Source organism: Talpa europaea, assembly GCF_964194135.1.
Source record: "Talpa europaea genome assembly, chromosome: 5".
Lineage (NCBI taxonomy): Eukaryota > Metazoa > Chordata > Mammalia > Eulipotyphla > Talpidae > Talpa > Talpa europaea.
The window spans coordinates 82,032,786-82,052,720 of record NC_140071.1 but is presented as its reverse complement, the minus strand read 5'-3'; the positions used below and the strand labels follow the sequence as shown (position 1 = coordinate 82,052,720).

Here is a 19,935-nt window from a genome sequence, read left to right as displayed (position 1 = left end):
CACACACACACATACACATATTTGGGGATCCATTTCCACAAGACAATTATTTTCCAAACAGTTTTCAAAGCTTACTACTAAAATTGTTTATAGCTTATCTATGTTTAATCATTTTGCTATTTTAAAAATAAAAGACAAATATTTTGAGCAGAAAGATGTGTAAAGATAAATCAATAGCATGCCCTCCTTTTTTTCCCATTATTCCTCAAAATCCCAAGGAAAAAAAGGACATATTTGAGGATGAACCATATATTAGGACCTTTTAGGATTGCCTCATACAAGTATTAACAATCATAACTACTTTTATTTTTTTAAAAAAATATTTACATCTTACTTCAAAAAATATTTATTTATTTATTTATTCATTCATTCATTCATTTATTTATATAAGAACCAGGGTACAGGCCAGATGCACGGGAGGGTGAGAGGATTCACCAGAGACAGAGCAGGGAACAGGACAGGCAGACTGATGAAATACACTGCTGAGGGGAGCAGCGAGGCGTGACAGGAGAGGTCTACCTCGCCATGTGGGACCTTTGCTGGCTGGCTGGGATCCAACCAGCGCTGCAGAGGCTGCAGACAGCTTAACAGTGCGGCACTCAACCACCTGCACCACAAGGGGAGGCCCCATAACTACTTTTAAATATATTAATGTTTGTTCTGAGTTGTCCTTTATTTTGTTTAAGTGACTCAGTGTTAGAGTAAGAAAAAAGTATTTACAATCCAAAATTCCAGTTGTAATTTCTGATCAATTGCATGCAAAATAAGAATAGTGACAATATATTTGATACCACGATAACATAACAATGATGACATTTTTTCACATTTACATGCAAAAATACATAGTCAAATATTACTAAAAACTAAAAATGTGACCCATATTTGTATATACACTAAATTTTAAGCTATTAAAATGCTTTGTCTTAGATTAGGGTATGCTTTGGCTACTTTTAAGAAGACTAATGTGTTGATTTCACAAATCTCTTCTCCATACTGACAGAATTAACACAAGGGTAATTAGTTGTATTATGAAATAATTTGACTACAACTTCATCTCTTTAAATCCTGCCACGTATAGGTGGCAAATGCCAATAAAACAACAATAAAATCAAAATTAATTTATCCATTAATCAGAGAAAGTGTCAATGTTAAGTTACATGTACACATATAAGCAAAAATAATAGCAAATTCAAGATCTGATGTAGATTTGCGTATTTACAACACCTTCAACATAATTTCATAGGTTGAATATTGTGAGTTTTTTCAATGTGATCTTTTATATCAATAAAGTTGAATTCTCATTGAGAGTTTTAATACTTATGTTTAAGGACTTGTGTCTTTCTGTAATTCAGAGTAAATAACATGCCTGCATTTTAAGGCAAAGTGATTTTCTTTACAGGAAGGACAGTCCCTTTAAGTTCTTAGGAGATAGTTGAACTTTGGTCAGGAAGTTAGTAACAATGAGAGATTCTCAGCTCTGAGTAACTACTGGCACTCCCTGGTCTTTTGATACATGAACTTGTTAGCTTTGTGATTGGTTAAGGAAGTGTCTCATCATATATGTCAATAAAAAAGAGCAAAGCACCTTGCATTTCCCCTATTCTATTCTATTCTATTCTATTCTATTCTATTCTATTCTATTCTATTCTATTCTATTCCCTTATGAAAGACAGATGTGTTGTGTCTAATTATTCACTGATTGGTATCAGGAGAAACATTAACATAATTGGCACATTTGTTCTAATTAACTCAGGGAAACTGCCACATGCCACCCAACATGAAAAGTGAGTCCAGTACCATTAACTGGAAAAATTTGCATCTATTAGAAAGGTTAGTTTGTTAAACTCAAACTGGGGCCCATCAAATCAGAACACTGAGATTGAAAATGACACAATATTGTTGAGAAGAGTGTGAGCACCTAAGAGAATGGGGATTCAGCCTAGATTTGTTATGTGCAGATACATTAATCAAACAAATGGGAAAAGCAATTATGGAACAATTATCAAATGCACACTCAGCCTAGCCAAGATTCTAGAAGGAGCATTGGCTAGAAGTTGGGAGTCATCCAAATTTTACTGACTGGTTTACAAATGACAAGTTTGAAGTTTTTCAGTATTTCTTTGTTTAATCTAACCCTTTAGATGAGTGGTTCTAAAACTTTGCTGCATTTTAGAATCAAAACTGTCAACTTAGTATGTTCAGGCTGGGATCTATGTATTAGCGGGGGGGGGGGGGTCTTTAACAACGCCCAGGTGTTCCTAATGCATCCATACTGAGGAACCAGAACTGCAGACTCTTCAGATGACCTTGCCTAAAATGTAGATTCAGATTAAGTGACTTTGATGGGTCCTGAGATTCCACATCTCTCTAAGAAGGCAGAGGTCATGTCAACTCAGAGAAACAATGCATCATGCTCTGAATACTAAGGCCTTGACAATTCTAAATACAGCTATAGCTAACAAGCCTTCTGCAGACTTTCACTAGGTAGATTTAGCTCTAGGACTTGATTTCTCAGAATTATGTTATTTTGGTTTCTCATACTGGCAACAGTAGTCTCACCATACCTGCAGGTGCCTCATATGACTAAGAATGGTTCCTCATGATAGAATGCAAATAAAAGTTTTTTACTCTTAAATATTGTCCATAAAACAGTGTCTTATAACACAAGAAGTAAAGGTTCATAAAAATGGAAAAATAAAAAAGCCCCCTTGATCCATCCATCCCTTGATCCAAAAAAAAAACACCCATTTTTTGCAGTGACATTGTTCCAGATGCTCTCTCTATTCAAGAAGGGAAAGCTACTTTGGCTTTTCTAACCATTTGCTTCTCAGGTTCACAATAAAATAAGACCCTCATTCTCTTTTGTACCAATCACTGTCCAATATACTTTGCAACTTACACTCAGTTTGTGAAAGTATATGTGTTTTAATGCTTTAAAAATATTGAGTCTTTAAGCAAGATGAAATTATATTTTTAGACAATTGTAAATAATAACCAAAGGATTAAAAAAAAAGCCAGTGGAAAGTGTAGTGACATTTACTCAGTTGTTTGTAACTTTTGCAAAAGGAAGGAATTTGCTAAGAAAGAGAATTTGTTTTCCTGCTGGGGAAACACTGCCTTAATTGCACATATGTCTGGCTCATTGCTTTTGAGAGTTGAACGTACACAGAACATATTGCCGATGTGAACTTGTCTTGAAATCTGAAAAATTTCATTTCTAAAGCCTAAGTTCAACTATGAGGAGATAAAAAGCCTGTTGACAAATATAGACAACCCCAAAAATGCCGAAAGTAGAGTGGTTATATCCAATATTATCTTCCAGGGGAGCAGAATGGCACTGAAATGTTATGCTAAATATCCCAAGCCCAAAAGACTACAAATTGACTTGTCCATGGATAGCTCTTAAACAGTCTTTAAAATAACCTTGTCTTTCAGCACATGCAACTCTCAGCATTTCTTCTTATTTATCAGTTAGGAGTGTTTTGGACTCTTGCTAAGTCTGTTCAACTTTTAAAAATTCAGGTTTTTTGCTCTCAAGGACTGTCAGTTTTCATCCACAGTGATTTTATAAGAACTAGAGCTTATACAGCATAGAAAATTATTAAATTCCAAAGCAAGAGAACATATCCAAAAAACAAACACATGGGCCTCCCTAGTGGCACAAGGAGTTAAGACATAGCACTGTGAACCTACCCACAGAAACTGCAGCATGAGTTCAGTCCCCAGCCAGGGAGGTGACTCACATGGTGCAACAAACCTCTCCTGAATCTCCTGCTGCTCTCCTCAGCAGTTTGTTTCAGCCAATCTGCCATTCTGTTTTGCACCCTGTCTCTGGTGACTCCTCTCACCCCAACCCCTCTGGACTATACCCCAGTTCTTGTATGCATAAATAAATAAATCTTTAAAAAAAAGAAAGGACACACTTTTCTTTAGGAAACAAGGACTCTGCATTGAAAGGTCTTCTTGCCCTGTAATTAGGGACACAGGCTTTGTCATAGCCTGTTGTTGAAGTGCCACTGAGAGATTGTATTTGAGACTACTGAGATCTACTGACCACTAATTTTAGATCAAAGAAAAGCCTACTTTTGTAGGCCTAATGAATGTTATCATGGGAGATATCATTTTCTTCTGAAATCCAATTATTTTATAGATTTTATTCACTTAATAAAATCAACTTTAAATTTTTTTTTTATTCCCAAAGGAATTAAAATTTCTCTCCATCTTTCTCCATTTCTTCTAGTTCCACCCTAAGACAAGCAACCATCTTCTTTTGCTTGGGTTAAGGGAATATCCCCTCAATGGTGACCCTGCTTCCATTGTTACAATTCTGTTTTCTATGCAGCAGCAAGAATAATATGTCGGGGCCTCCATGGTGGCACAAGGGGTTTTGATGAACCCTATGAAGCTGCCCGCAGCCTCTGCAGCACAAGATCAATCCCCTGGCCGGGAGGTACCACATGGTGAAGCAGACCTCTCCTGGCTCGCCTGCTGCTCCCCTCAGCAGTGTATTTCAGTCAACTGCCTGTTCTGTTCCCCACTCTGTCTCTGGTGAATCCTCTCACACCCACACCCTGGCCTGGACCCCAGCTCCTGTACACATAAATAAATAAATCTTTTTAAAAAAGAAAGAATAATATGTAAAAGATATATACCCTTGACCCTTGAACAAAACAGATTTGAACTAGACTGCTCATATGCAGATTTTTTTTCTATCTTTGGGTTCCACATTTGGTTAGTTGAATCCTTAGATGTGGAAATCACAGATAAGGAAGACTGACTAAAAAGGGTTTGAATATCCAGGGATTTGGGCATCTGCAGGACGGGTGATAGTGTCTAATCCCTCATGAATACCAAAAGATGACTGAAGTTAAGTTTTGGAGGATCAAAAGTTATACACAGATTTTTCAGTATTCTGTGGCCATCACTCCTAACCCCTACGTTGTTCAAGCATCCTCTGTATATCAATTCCTTATTTAAAATCCCAGTGATTTTTCATACATTCAAAGATTCAAAGAAAACTTATATCCTCTCTCTCTGTCTCTCTCTCTTTTTCCATTCCTCACCCCCCCCCCCCATCAAATCCATGACCTTATCCCCCCCGGGCTGACTGAAGGTCTACTTTCCTCTTCAAGACTAACTATGTCTCTCAAAGACACTAGTTTCCTTTTTTTAATCTATAACCACATGAACTCCTTCTGAGATGATTCTACTCCCCTGCCTAGGGATTCCTAACCCAGATCTTTTCAAGACTGACTCATTTCTGTCTTTCAGATGTCAGCTCAAGTTGTCCCTAGATAGAGTCTCTTTGGACTATAAAGTAACATCACACCCTGAAAACCACCAACCAAATAAGGCAAGAATTGACCTTGTATTTCTTTTAATTGTAAGTATCTGACATCTATGCCTACTTATTTTTAGTCATTTGTTTGTTTCAATCTCTAGGAACTTTGACTTGTATTTCTGTGAGCAGAAGCATATCTGGTACATAGTGAATGGACAACAAATATTTCTGGAATAAATGAATTAACGATTAAAAAGATAAAAACTGCAATAGGCTCAGCGGAAAGACTAAGTATCTGCATCATTCAAGCTCTAAATCTAAGTCAGAGAAGGCTGATTATTTCTTGTTCTCCAAAAACTAATGCTGATACTTATTTAATTTAATTACTACTTTTAAATTTGGTTTAAATAATCTCTGCATATAATTATTAGATTCAGATGTTTGGGAGAAACACATATGGGATGGCATAGTAAAGAGGAAAATATTGGTAAATGTTGATTGTGCTCATGTAAATCTTGCAAACTGACTACTAGTCAGGGAGCCTAAAACTTTCACAAACCTGTTTGCAAGGTTGACATTCATAATCAAAACCCCCTCTTGTCACTAAACACATGCGAGGAGAAAATACCAATAGATATTCTGGGCACTGAAAGCAGTGTCTCTCTCAAAATTAGTATTCAAACTCTTTTCTCTGTAAACCTCTTTTGCCTGTAAAGAACGTAAAGCACAGCTTGAGAGAAGACAATGCACCTGCATAGAAATGCATTGATACTAAGTTCCAATTATGAGGGAATGGCAGGGAAACATGCCGTCCTCTTGTGAAACATTGTTCTGCAGCAGCATTAATAATCAATTAGATGGAGAGCCACCTGATACTGCACATTTGGCAGAAACCCGCAGCAGCCAGCAGCTTTTTGCCCTGGCAGCATCAGCTTAAAAATATCTGTTCCCTGTTATCAAGACTAAACTCAGAATAATCTCTTCTTTTGCACTTCACCCCATATTTTCCCACTTGCTAATTAGAGATGCAAATGTTGATAAATAAGATGTTTTTTAAGCACAACTGGGTCAATAAGTTGAACATTGTGCCCTATTCCTCCAATTAAACTCCTATGAGAAATAGCTCAATTACAATTGGAGAAACAATTATCCCCTTGTTAAAGGTGAAACAAATCACAGGTTTTAGTGAAAAATTCAGTTTTGCTTTTTCTGCCATGCTGACAAATGCTGTATCCATTGATGTTTGATCCTAGTACTCCCCCAAACAGATAATCTGATGAAATAAAGCATCTCTGAGTATATTTCTGGCTCATGATGTGACAGCCACATTTTCTAGGCATAAACTAAAATGAGCAAAGAGGGATTCATTACATAGAGTGCTGCTATTTTGCCTCTGGAGCAACCCTGCACCCCACTCACGGGCATATTAATTTTCTGGCTTCTTTAGGGAGATGAGAGAGGTTTGTCTGTTGAAAGGGAGAAAAATGTCTCCATAGAAATGGAAGAAAACATTCTATTTTTGGCTTGATCTTAACAAAAGCGATATTAAAAATACTGAGCAATAGCATTTTAGAGTTCTTTGGGGATTTATTTTTCTTTCTTTTGCCTAGTCTACTTTTAATATGATTATTATTAGCCTGCCTTATAGTCCTTGAACTAAAGTAATTCCCAATGGCCTCCTTTTGTCCCAGACTTGCCTGTTCCCTTTTACCCCTTTCTAGAAATGGCCTTGTAGTTATGGCAAGTTTTCAGGCCTCAGCGGCACCACTTTGGAGAGGTCTGCTGAGCCATGTGGGTTAGCTCCCTGCAGGCTGCAGTGGCTGGCAATAGCTTGATAGTGCTGTTTTTAACCCCTGCACCACCAGGGAGGAGTCCCACTTGGTCCAACCATGTTTGACTGGGCATTTACAAGGGGATGAGTAACTGAGTAACTTTAGATATTTCTTTTTTTTTTCCCTATTATAGTTTTTAGCTCTTTTTTTTAAAGATTTATTTATTTACTTATACAAGCTCTGGGTACAGTCAGAAGTGCAGGAGGGTGAGAGAATTCACCAGAGCCAGAGCGGGGAACAGAACAGACAGACTGACGAAATATACTGCTGAGGGGAGCAGCGGGCAGTAGGAGAGGTCTGCCCGACATGTGGGACCCTCGCTGGTTGCCAGGGATCGAACCGGTGCTGCGGAGGCTACGGACAGCTTTGCAGCCCAGCACTCAACTGCTGTGCCACCAAGGGAGGCCCAACTTTGAATATTTCTTTGGTAAACTGTTACATTTTGTTCTCTTCTTTCTCTAAGTGCACTAATCCTATTAAAGTTCTTTCACACAAAGAGTAAGCTTTGTCTTTATGTAGTGGATGGCAGAAGCTCTTTAGAGCATGCAAGTTTGGAGGTCCCAGGGTACCCCTCCATCTGTACACTAACAGTTCTAATAAACTCTGTTGCTTGCTTTATTCTGGCGCTTCATGAAATTCTTCTCAAAAGACACCAAGGATGTTCAATTCTTATTTTCCCCCAACATATCCAATGGGATCTCTTTCCTTCATCTTATTAAATAATAAACTTATCAAATATATGAAGTGACCTACATTTTGCTAGTATTAAAGATAAACCATGAACAAAACCTATTTTTGTTCCTTGTTTCATCACAATCTAGTCAGGCAGGCAGAGGAGTGCACAGATATATTTCAACAAGCAGTAGTCAGAGCTATATAAAATCATGGTACATAAGGACTGGCTTGTGGCCAATCACACAGGTTGGTCCATGCCAGGTGTTAAATACTGAAATAGTTCTCTATCTGCTGCTAAATGACTGAGTGTCCCTCACTCCCATGCCCTGGCTGGCTCCCAGGGATCCCTGGACCACCCTAAGTTTTAGCAGCTAAGATCCAAGGCCCTCAGACTCTGATCCTGTTCTTAGGGAGCACTGCCATTGTTAAAAACCATTTTAAATAATTTCCTTAGATAAAAAGAAAAGACCAGAAGAGATAACAGCCAAGCCTAAAGCTCTGATACCCTTATGCTTCCTCCTGAGGGTTCTCACAACATAGCTTTTAAAATCTATTACTATTGAGAAAAATTCTTGGTCAAAACTGCCACCACCTGAAGAGGTATAACATATGGAGTTCTGGGTTAGCCTCTCCCTTTTTGGAGGGAGATTTCCTTTGTTGCTCACTCTTGTAAATTGGTTAGCCTCAAGCCAAATTTCATTTTATTTTTATATTCCCCATACAATTGCGACCCCCTTATTTTGACCCCAATCCCTCCCCTCCCTGCCCACCACCCCCCATAGAGTGTCTCTGGTTCATAGTTGTTTGTTGATTTTGATATTTACTTTCTTATATTCTTATATTCTTTTTTCTGGTCCCTTATTTAAGTTTTTTAGATTCCTGCTATGAGTGAGACCATCCAGTATTTTTCTTTTTCTTTCTGGCTTATTTCGCTGAGCATGATCCCTTCCAGCACCATCCATGTTGCTGCAAATTGCATGTGTTTATCTTTTTTGAATGCTGATTAATATTCCATGGTGTAGATGAAGACTGGTCGAGTGTCTGGGAACCATGAGGACTATTTGGGCAAAAGTAACTTTAAAAATCACAGTTGGAGGGAATAATAGCAAGTGAAATAAATCAGTGACTAGATAGTGTCACTTATATGGAGAAAATAGAGAAGCCAAGCTATGGATCGGGTAATGATAAGCTTAAAAACTAACCTTTGAAAACTGACCATTGAACTGAGGCCTTCAGAGGTGTATAGGGAGGAGGAGGGGTTGGGACAAACAGGGGAGGGATCACAATGGGCTATGGTGGTGGGATATGGGTGATTTGGTGGCAGATGTATTTAATATGGTTATAGCTAAGGGGGCGGATCCTGCACTTCCAAAATCCAACAATAATGTGAGCCAACATTATCTCAATAATAAAAAATGTTAAATTCACCATGACTTAAGCTTCAGCTCACCCAAGTCATGATTCAATTCCTTTCTACTTACTTGTAACTGTTAATATGAAACAGGTGACATTTGGAGTATTCATACTTAATATATGTCTTTGTAAAATTTTTGAAATAAAGGATTTAATAAAATAATTGAAAAGATTAGAGTGATAGCTTGCTATAAATATTTACATTATCAAGACATTTGTAAAATAAATATTTACATGAACTGGGGGACTTGCATTGTTTTAAAATGTGCAATGTTAACTTGACTTGTAGATTTTATGGACCATACACAAACAGTTGGCTAGAGGATACAAAAGACCATCTTGGGGCCTCCCCGGTGGCGCAGCGGTTGAGCGCTGGGTTGCGAAGCTGCCCGCAGCCTCTGCAGTGCCAGTTTGATCCCCGGCTGCTCCCCGGTCACCGGAGGAGGGTCCCACATGGAGCGCAGGCCTCTCCTGCTGCCCGCTGCTTCCCTCAGCAGTGTACTTCAGTCCTTTTGCCTGCTCTGCTCCTGGCTCTGGCTCTGGTGAATTCTCTCACCCTCCCGCGCTTCTGACTGTACCCAGTGCTTGTATAAATAAATAAATAAATAAATCTTTTAAAAAAACCCCAAAAAAACATCTTGGTCATGTTTCCAAAACACAAACCTCATGGCCCTATACCATACCTCACACCTACCAGCAGAAGTACAATGTGCTCAGTAACTATTTGGAATTCAAGACACTGAATAAAGTCTTCCGTGAATCAACAGGTGATGATACAATAATAGTATTATTAATGACTGATGTTCAGTGATTTTGATATATTCTAAGTGATTTGCATGTATCATTTCTTTTAAACACAACTACACTCTGTAGAGGTAGTATTATCTCCCTCTTAAAATTGAGTTGACTTAAGTACAGATTTGAAATACCATGTCCAAAGTCAAAGAGTTAAAAATAGTGAAACTTAGATGTTAAACTAGAATTCTGTAAGAAAATGAATTTAATATTCCACAGTGGATAATAAAGTCAAGTTAGTGAAGACAATTAGATGCTTTTTTTTTTAAATTTCTCAGAAAAGCTTATGCCATTATTTGTACCAAAGTAGTTGCCATTGTAACTTAAGATTTGAAGAGTTCTTTTAAAATCTATTGGTTCACAGACTCTGCAGTGCAGGTTCGATTCTCAGCCAGCCAGGGAGATACCCATATGGCACAGCAGACCTCTCCTGTCTCACCTGCTGCTCCCCTCGGCAGTGCTTTTGGTCTGTCTGCCTGTTCTGCTCCCCATTCTGTCTCTGGTGAATCTTCTCACCCTCCCCATCTCTGGCCTATATCACAGTTCCTGTACAAATAAAATAAATCTTTAAAACAATTATTGATTTGGATGGAAACAAAGACAGTTACTTCCTGGTGCTATTCTGCAAAGAATATACCTGATCTGATTACTTCCTCAATGGAGCTAGACACATCATTATAAAACAAAGACCAATTAAATTGATTGGTCATGAGTTCATTGAACATTTACTATTTGACTTTTTCAGAATCATTTGTGTTGGAAACAGAAAAAGCACAATTCCTTGCCCTGTCACTGATATCTAAATGACTTACTTTATTTATAATAAAACATTAGAGTTTTAACTGCTGGTTTCCCTTTAAGGTCATTATTTCATTCTATGCTATATTTGTATTCTTTATGATTTATAAAACAAATGAAATTTCATTTAAAAAGAATGTATTATCATTAAAATAAAATAACCTTATAATTCTTTAAAACACCAAATTACCTTTCATCTCTAATTTATCCACCCCTCTTGAGCAAGTGATAGTTCTAAGGTGTCATGTTAGCTTTTTGATCTTAGTGATTCTAAGGGTGTTTAGAAGAATCTACATAGGAGTTTATTAGCCTGTTCCTTTTTTTTTTTTTCTTAAAGATTTATTTATTTATTTACACAAGCACTGGGTACAGTCAGAAGCGTGGGTGGGTGAAAGAATTCACCAGAGTCAGAGCAGGGAACAGAACAGACAGACCTACGAAGTACACTGCTGAGGGGAGCAGCGGGCACAGCAGGAGAGGTCTGCGCACCATGTGGGACCCTTGCTGGCGGCCGGGGATCGAGCTGGCACTGCAGAGGCTGCAGGCAGCTTCGCAGCCCAGCGCTCAAACGCTGTGCCACTGGGGAGACCCATATTAGCCTGTTCTTGAGCATGCATGTTTGATACCTCTTCTAACTTCAAAAAAAAAAAAGAAAAGAAAAGGAAAACAAAAAACACATTAAATATAGTTCCTTGGATGTCAAATAGTATATGATTTTTGAGCTTGCCAAGTGTTAATTGGTCTCTTCCCCAGTGATGATACAAATAAAATTCACAGCCAATTAGTTTGCAGTCAGGAATCTTTACTCCCTGACAAAGTGGTTCACTTTGTAAAGAAGAAGAATTACAAAAAATGTAGAAGTTACTGAGATCTCTTCACTGAAAGATTTTCTGTAAAGCAACTATCTTTCAGAAACATCAAGTACCCATGTAACACATGATACATTTTGATCTTTAAGGTTGCTTAATGGAAGATATTTAGTAATATAATGAGACAGATGCACTAACATAACAAGTGAAATAAAATATTTAGTAAAGAAGAGTTCCCTCTTTTCTAATCACCTAAAATCATGTCTAGGTGTGGTTTGGATGTGGTTCAACTAAACAGAAACAATCATGCAAAGTCTTGACAGAATGCTAAAAAGGGCCATGGGCTGGAAGTTACAAGGTAAAAAATTACTGTCTTCTTTCAGTGTAAAGAAAGGACATTTAATTATGAGTGCAAGATTCTTTGCATTGACTGAGTCTTTAATTGAATCACAGATATATGGATGACTGTGATGAAAAAATGGAGTTATTTTCTATGTACCCTGCCTAAATTTCTAATTAATTAATTGTTGTTGTTAAAGAGCAATTAGATGTTTAATTTTGTTGTTATGGGGGCTTCTAACAGAGATGACTCCACCTTTGCCTGAAACTTCAATCAGAAATAAGAACTTCAATAACTTCAGTAAGAAATCTAGTAGTAAGCACATTTTCAATTATTAAACATTTTTTTTGAAAAATTCCATAAGTCTCAGTAATAGAAAATTCATAAATAGGGGAAATTCAAAGCACATTTTTACAAAAATTCAACAGACCCAAATATACGCCCTAAATTGTAACAATGAAAAAATGTAAAATTGCAACACAATAAAAAATGCAATTTAATATATGCAATAAAGAGCAATAATTCCAAAGGACTCAATGAAGTCTGGAGACTAACAAGTCATAAATGACGGCTATGTTACTTATCAAAGTGTTTCTGGGTTCATAGAACACTGGCTACGCTAAGGAATTAATGTTTAACACATTTTAGGATGTGTACTAATAGTCATGAAAACTATAACATTTTTCAGAAATTTGAATTACTTGTTAACAAATGGAAGACTCAATATTACATGATTTTTCTCAATGGCTAGAAGGTGATGGTGAGTTTCTCAAGGAGAATCTGGGCTCTCTTCCGGTCCTATAGACCCTTTTTCCACAGTCCCACATTTTCAAAGGGCATTGTATTGTTGATGCTGATGAAAAGTCACAGTATGAATCTGACTCATAATAGCTCCTTGGCAATCAAAAGCTTTGTTTCAACAAAAGCAAAAAATGAAGATGAAGAGGATGATGTGTAACTTACAGGATGAAACTAAATTGGCAGATTATTCATCTAACATGTTTTTATTCATGGGGTGTGGATATTTCTTTTAGATATCTCTACAGTAATATAAAGAGCACACATACACATGCATCCTTCATACATTTTTTGTATATTATCAGGAACAATAATGAAATTGAGTGTACATTATTAAGTTATATAATCTTTCTCATAAGTGTGAGATAAAATAGTGCCTCCATTCCTGTTTTTTTGAAGCCAAGCTGCCTGTGACTTAGTCCAGTGGAGCATCCTAATTGACTCCCTAGTCATTAATCAGTTCCCAATCAATATATTTTGCCAGCAGCAGACAGTTAGGACTCCATTACCAACCATTCATCATGCCATACCCTAATTCACTGCACCATTAACCATGGGTTAGGCCACTCGAAGAACAGCTAAGTGCCCATAGCTGAATGCAAAAAACTTTTGTTACTCACTTCAGCTACAGGAATCCCTTCAGGAGGTCGACACTGGAGCAAGACTTCCTGTTCCAAAGACACTTCTTTTCCCAGTGGTTCCTGCTCAAATGTCTTTCGTAGATCTGAATGGGTACAAGTAATAAAAAACATGAATGACAAACTAACATTTACTCACTTACAGAAAGCACAATAACAATTATTTGTTCAGTATTTTATGTACTTTTATATATTTTAAACATATGTTTTTAGTACTTTGCCATAATCTGGGTGACTATATTCTGTGTGGTGGAAATTATAAAATTCAGAAGCTATAAGCTGTGCATACTTTAACCTTCAATGAATGTTTTAGAAAGCCTCATTCTAATAAGTAGTGAAGATCATTCAATGACCATCCCTGGTGTTTCTTGATAATAAACTATGATGATTACATTCTTTAATTAAAAAAAAAATCATGATTCTTATATATATAGAATCCCTTACAGGCATAAACGTTTTCCCTTTCTTCACAATAGATAGTCCTCATGCTATAATAACTCTGATATCTATTTTTTAATTTTTATTTATTTATTTATTATCTAAAAAATTTTTTTAATAGAGGCATGTTTTATTTATTTATTTGTTTGTTTGTTTGTTTGTTTTGTTTATACATGCACTGGGTACAGTCAGAAGCGCGGGAGGGTGAGAGAATTCACCAGAGCCAGAGCGGAGAGCAGAGCAGGCAGAAGAACCAAAGTACACTGCTGAGGGGAGCAGCGGGCAGCAGGAGTGGTCTGCACGCCATGTGGGACCCTCCTCTGGTGGCCGGTGGCCGGGGAGCAGCCGGGGATCGAACCGGCGCTGCAGAGGCCAAGGGCAGCTTCGCAACCCAGCTCTCAACTGCTGCACCACCGGGGAGGCCCTCTGATATCTTTTTGACCAGCAATTCAAAAGCAAGTTTCCTTTCCTGAGTATACAATAGAATGCTGGAGTCCTGGAAGAATGAATGTAAATTCCTGAAATATCTCAAAGCACAAGGCCAGAAAAAGTGTAACTACTGGGATTAATCATCAAATACCTCCATAAGTAATTATGTGAGCTTTCTTTAATAAAATTTATAAAGTCATTTCTGGTCATATGCAGCAAGTTCTTAATTTATACTTATGTAGTAATAATTGCTAGGGCATATGCAGTAAGCAGACTTTTAAAAACTGGTATAGACAGACATAAAAATGTTAGAAACCAGCTTCTTATTTGAACCAGCAAAGTTTTGAAAAATGAATAATTCAGCATCCAGTGTTGAAGCAGCATTTTAAAAATAATACTCCAAAATTCATTTCATACATGCACTATCCAGCTCCTCCTAATAATTTTACCCAGTTGATTTAGAAAAAAAAAAAAAAAAACTTCCTCTAGACTTTTATCCCATGTCCTTGATAAAGACTTAAGAATCTAAAAGCAGTCATTAGCCTAATGTGCAAATGGGTGGAAATCTCAAGATTTTGGAGGCACATCCTTAATATCTTTCAAGCAGTTATAAGAAAGGACGACTCAGAGAGATCCATGAAGAAAAAAAATTCCATTGCTCATATTTGCTATTTGTTAAAACTCATGATAAAGTAATGGAGGTGTTAGAACTTGTGGATCCTTAACTTGACACATAGCCTGCCATCTATGCATCTCCCCCACATCTCTTTTGGTCAATCTGTGACCTGCCAACAGAAACATTCAAACTTTCTCCTCTCTCTCTTCTGGTATGGTAGTTTTTACTTGTTTTTGATCTACATTAAGGTACACATTTGGCAAAATACTAAATGCTAACAGAAACAAGAGCAGTAATAAATTTAGGGGATAAAATATTCCTGACAGGGTTTATTTGTTTGTGAGAAATGATTCTGAAAGAACTCCCATCTGAGGGGGCTGGGGTAAAGGCATAATGATTAGAATAAATTCTCAAATCAAATGACATATTGTTCACTCTCTTCTGTTAAATTAATCAGCATATCAAAAACTGAAGGCTGGGAATAAAAGTGAGTAATCTATGTATACAAATAGTCAAAACAAGTTTCTTTGATATTTATTATCTCCTTATGGCAGATACTTTATTAGGTACTTTGGATGAGGATGTGTAAGACACAGAATAAAGAATAGGACAGTAAACTGAAGTTTAGGAAAAGTCTTTCTGTCAAGCGATGGGATTTCAAGCCCTCAAAAACTACAAAGGAAAGAAGGGAGATTAGTGTCATGTTCTCTGAAAGCAACAAATGGACTATTTGTGATAAAAAGACAAAAAGTAGTTAGGGAGCCATTTGAATAAACCAGAGAGATAATGGAGTCCTGAGCTCAACTAGTGATAAAAGACTATAAGGACAGAAAGTAGATTCCAGAAATAAATAAATCTTATATCTGGGAATCCCTATATACCTGGAAAGTCCCAGGAGGTATGGGTATTGCTATACTTTTAGCTACTGTAATTTTTAAGTTAGTATCATCTTTAAATTAAATAGTTCAAAATTGGGAAGGAAAATGGAGAGAAAGACAGTATACTGATTTTAGTAGATGTTCAGTTTGGGGTGTCTAAGGATTTTCAAATGGAAACATTCAGTTGGACCAAATTATGGTTTTTCAAACTAAACACTATTGTGTTTCATTGTCTAGGAGACAGATGAAGCACTGGAAATACGTAATTAGAAGTGGAGAGACTACAACATAAAAAAGAGGAAATCAACATTCAAGAGGAAAATCTTTCAGAAAAAATGTTAGAGTAGGGAGCGAACAAAGAGTAGAGAAACCGAAGAGATACATTTCAGAGGAGCCAGGAGCAAAATAGTTTTAAGAAGCAGGGAGGCCAAAAGAACGGATGCATGAAGGACTTAAAGGAGAGAAAAAGTAATTGGCTTGGGAAATTTAGGACTAACATGCAGAGTAGAAGCCAAGCTGTGATGAAGGGAGTACTATTTTGCATAATGTTATGGTGACATTAGTCAGCAGCACTATTCCAGGTTGGTAGGTTTTGAATGCAGCATGCCATAATTCTTGCTTGGATATGGTATAGTTTTGGGGACAGTTTTCCATTTCTTGCCCTATGAAGACAAATCTCATGAGGATCCTTGTTTCTTGATTGAAAATGGTGACAGTACATAAGAGGCATGAACTTCAAGAAACAGGCTTAAGTGAGCCATAATTGAATACCATACAATTATTTTTAAGTGGTTTGGCTTTCAACTCTATATAAATTTTATCTAATTTAAAAAATGATGTCACATTTAAGCCTCACAAGGTAATGTCTCTTCCTGAAAAATCCATTTTAATTCCTGGCATAAAACCTCTTTTCTGGCTTTCTGGCTGTGTAATGAGCACAGAAAAGATGTGGCTGTACAGCACATCTTTGCAGCCACTCATTTCCAAGTTACTCTGGAAGTAAAAGGTGGGTAACATTTTAAGCAGATCCTTTATCATTTGGAGAGATGTGAAAGAAGGCAGACCTGATGCCGTGCAGGCCGAGGGAACACAGGAATAACAAGTGAATAAGTATGAAAAACGGACACTTGTCAGCTAGGAATTACATGTAAAGCAGAATGGTTCAGAATAATGTGTGTGCATACCTGTCAGGACAAAAGAAAAAAAAAAGATGAATTTCTGCCCTTGGAAGACCTTTAGGATTCTACTTTTCTGTTTTCTCTCCATTAATCATAATGCTGTTACTGAAATAAGTATCAAGTACTTTCATTATAATCTAGATTACTTTTGCAAAGTCAACTTGGTCTACCTCTAATTTAGTCACTGATTCCACCAAGTGAAAGAAAAACCAGCTTTGTCATATGTATGAATTCCAAAGGATGTTTACTTAAGAACCACAATAATTGGCTTACTAAATCCATACGGTGAAATCCAATTAGCAGGTGTAGAATCAGAACTGAAACTATAAGGGTTTCTATTTACCATTTACCCAGTAATTAAATAAGGCCTTGTAGAATATACACATGTGGGTACACATGCCATCTCATTTTTTATCTTAGAATTCTGATGCTTTCAATGATTTTTTTGCATAATAAATGGAAGACCAGAAATTATTTATGACATGGAATACACTAATTCATGACATTCTACAAACCTGCACTCTGCCTTTTGACAATGTGGTAAACAGAAAACAAGACTAACTGAGAGTTAGATGACTTTGTGGCCTTCATCTTTTTCATTTGTAAAATGAAGGTAAATGGGTGGTCTTTTTTTGGACCTATAGCTGAATAGACTAACATTTTAATATACATTTTTGGAGATAAACTTATTTTTTGTTGAATAAGCTACTTTGTGTTTGTGGCTCCTTAAGGAGATATGTCAATTGTAACTGTGCAAGAGACATAATAGAAGAAATATTTTTTCAATGATCTAAGTACTGACATATCTTTGAAGAGAACAGCTCATAATTTCCCCCTCAGGACAATTTTTATGGAACTTCTGGACACATGTTTCTGTGTGTATGGATTGGTAAGATTTAGAAAACAGGGAGAAGGGAGGGTTACAAATTATTCAGTAGAGAAAATATCAGAAAATTCTTCATACAAATCCAAGAGAGCAATATAAAATACATTACAAAAACAGATGAGAATTAAATCTCAGATGATTGTAAATGCATTGAGAATTACTTTGACAAAACTAATTTTCTCTCTCCAAGGAGAGATAGGGAGGGGAACATTACCCAAAACAGTGTGCAAGAAAGTTCATCATGTGATTGTACATATTAATGAAAATTATGCCTCCTCTCCATTCCTTGAAAAACTCTTCCTGAAAAGGGGGCAAGTCCTAAAACAGGAAAATACTTCTTTCCTGCAGCAAGAAAACTGGAGTTGTACAGGTCAGAGATTTGAGTTTAACGTATCATACTACTATACAAGCACCTGTGAGTCCTGCTGATTTGGGGAAAAATACTAGGAAAAAATATCAGCAAAAGATATCCCTATGGTGTCTGAGCAGGCAGGTTGTCTTTGAAAAATATAATAAACATGTTGTTACTCCAAGTTTAAGAACAAATTATTTCTATTAACTAAAAATGCTTATTCCCTCAGCAATGCTACCTCATTATGCAGAAAGATTAATATAAAATATTTTTGAAGAGACAAAATCCTGACAATGAGATAGTCTGATACCATAAAATAAAGAATTTTCTAGTGGGTATACTTTAATAGACTATTCTAATGGAAATTAAAATCCTTAGATTTCATTATTAGTGTTGTTTGTTTCTCAGTTTTGTACCCAATAAAAGCTTTGTGCAGTTGTAAAAGGTATTGAATCTGAAAAGGTTTTGTAGATCATAAAACATAAAATACATAATAAATCATTACACTATTTCTACTATTATTATTCAGTGAGTATGAGTACTATAGTGAATGATGATTATTTATATGTTAAATTTTCAAGATTTCATACCCATATTCTTAAGAAATACAATAAACTATAGTAATTCTATACTATAAGGAACATACTATACTTATAACAATAAGGAATCTAATATCCCTTATTGTTCTCATGAATTTAAGGCCCATTGCTGTGTTTTTCAAACTGTGTGAATGACCCCTTAGAACAACACCCATTCATGATAAAAGCCCTTGAAATTCTTGGGATACAAGGAACATACCTCAACATCATAAAGGCCACATATGATAAGCCAACAGCCAGTATCATTCTTAATGGGGAAAAGCAGAAAGCATTTCCATTAAGATCTGGATCAAGACAAGGATGTCCACTCTCACCACTGCTTTTCAATATAATACTGGAAGTCCTAGCCAGAGCAATAAGACAAGAGCAAGACATACAAGGAATCCAAATAAGAAATGAAGAAGTTAAACTATCACTATTTGCAGATGATATGATAATATACAAAAAGAACCCCAAAAACTCCACAGAAAAACTAATTCAACTAATCAATCAGTTTAGTAAAGTGGCAGGATACAAAATCACCACGCAAAAATCAGAAGCCTTCCTATACACAAACGATAAATCTGAAGAAGAAATTAAAAAAAAAATCCCTTTTATTATCAAAACAAAAAAAAATCAAATACTTGGGAATAAATCTAATAAAAAAGGTAAAGGACCTATACAAAGAAAACTATAAAACACTGTTAAAAGAAATAGAAGACACAAAGAAATGGAAAGAGGGGCCTCCCCGGTGGCGCAGCGGTTGAGCGCTGGGTTGCGAAGCTGCCCGCGGCCTCTGCGGCGCCGGTTCGATCCCCGGCTGCTCCCCGGCCACCGGAGGAGGGTCCCACATGGCGCGCAGACCTCTCCTGCCGCCCGCTGCTCCCCTCAGCAGTGTACTTCGGTCCTTCTGCCTGCTCTGCTCCCTGCTCTGGCTCTGGTGAATTCTCTCACCCTCCCGCGCTTCTGACTGTACCCAATGCATGTATAAACAAAACAAACAAACAAACAAATAAATAAAGCATGCCTCTATAAAAAAAAAAGAAAGAAAGAAATGGAAAGACATCCCCTGCTCATGGATTAGAAGAATTAGCATCATCAAAATAGCCATCCTACCAAAAGCAATATACAGATTCAATGCTATTCCAATAAAAATTTCAATGTCATTCTTCAAAGAAATAGAAGAATTATTGATGAAATT

General features: G+C 36.8%; 1 protein-coding gene across 2 annotated transcripts in view; it reads right to left on the bottom strand.

Moving 5' to 3' along the window:
• UNC5C (unc-5 netrin receptor C) overlaps positions 1-19,935 on the bottom strand; it is a gene marked incomplete at both ends in the record, with an annotated part of 418,359 nt that overhangs the window by 97,999 nt on the left and 300,425 nt on the right. For both annotated transcript variants that reach the window (XM_084233858.1, XM_084233859.1), the window contains one exon: positions 13,362-13,465. In XM_084233858.1, the coding sequence (XP_084089984.1) occupies positions 13,362-13,465 (104 nt within the window). The remainder of the gene's footprint in view (positions 1-13,361; positions 13,466-19,935) is intronic.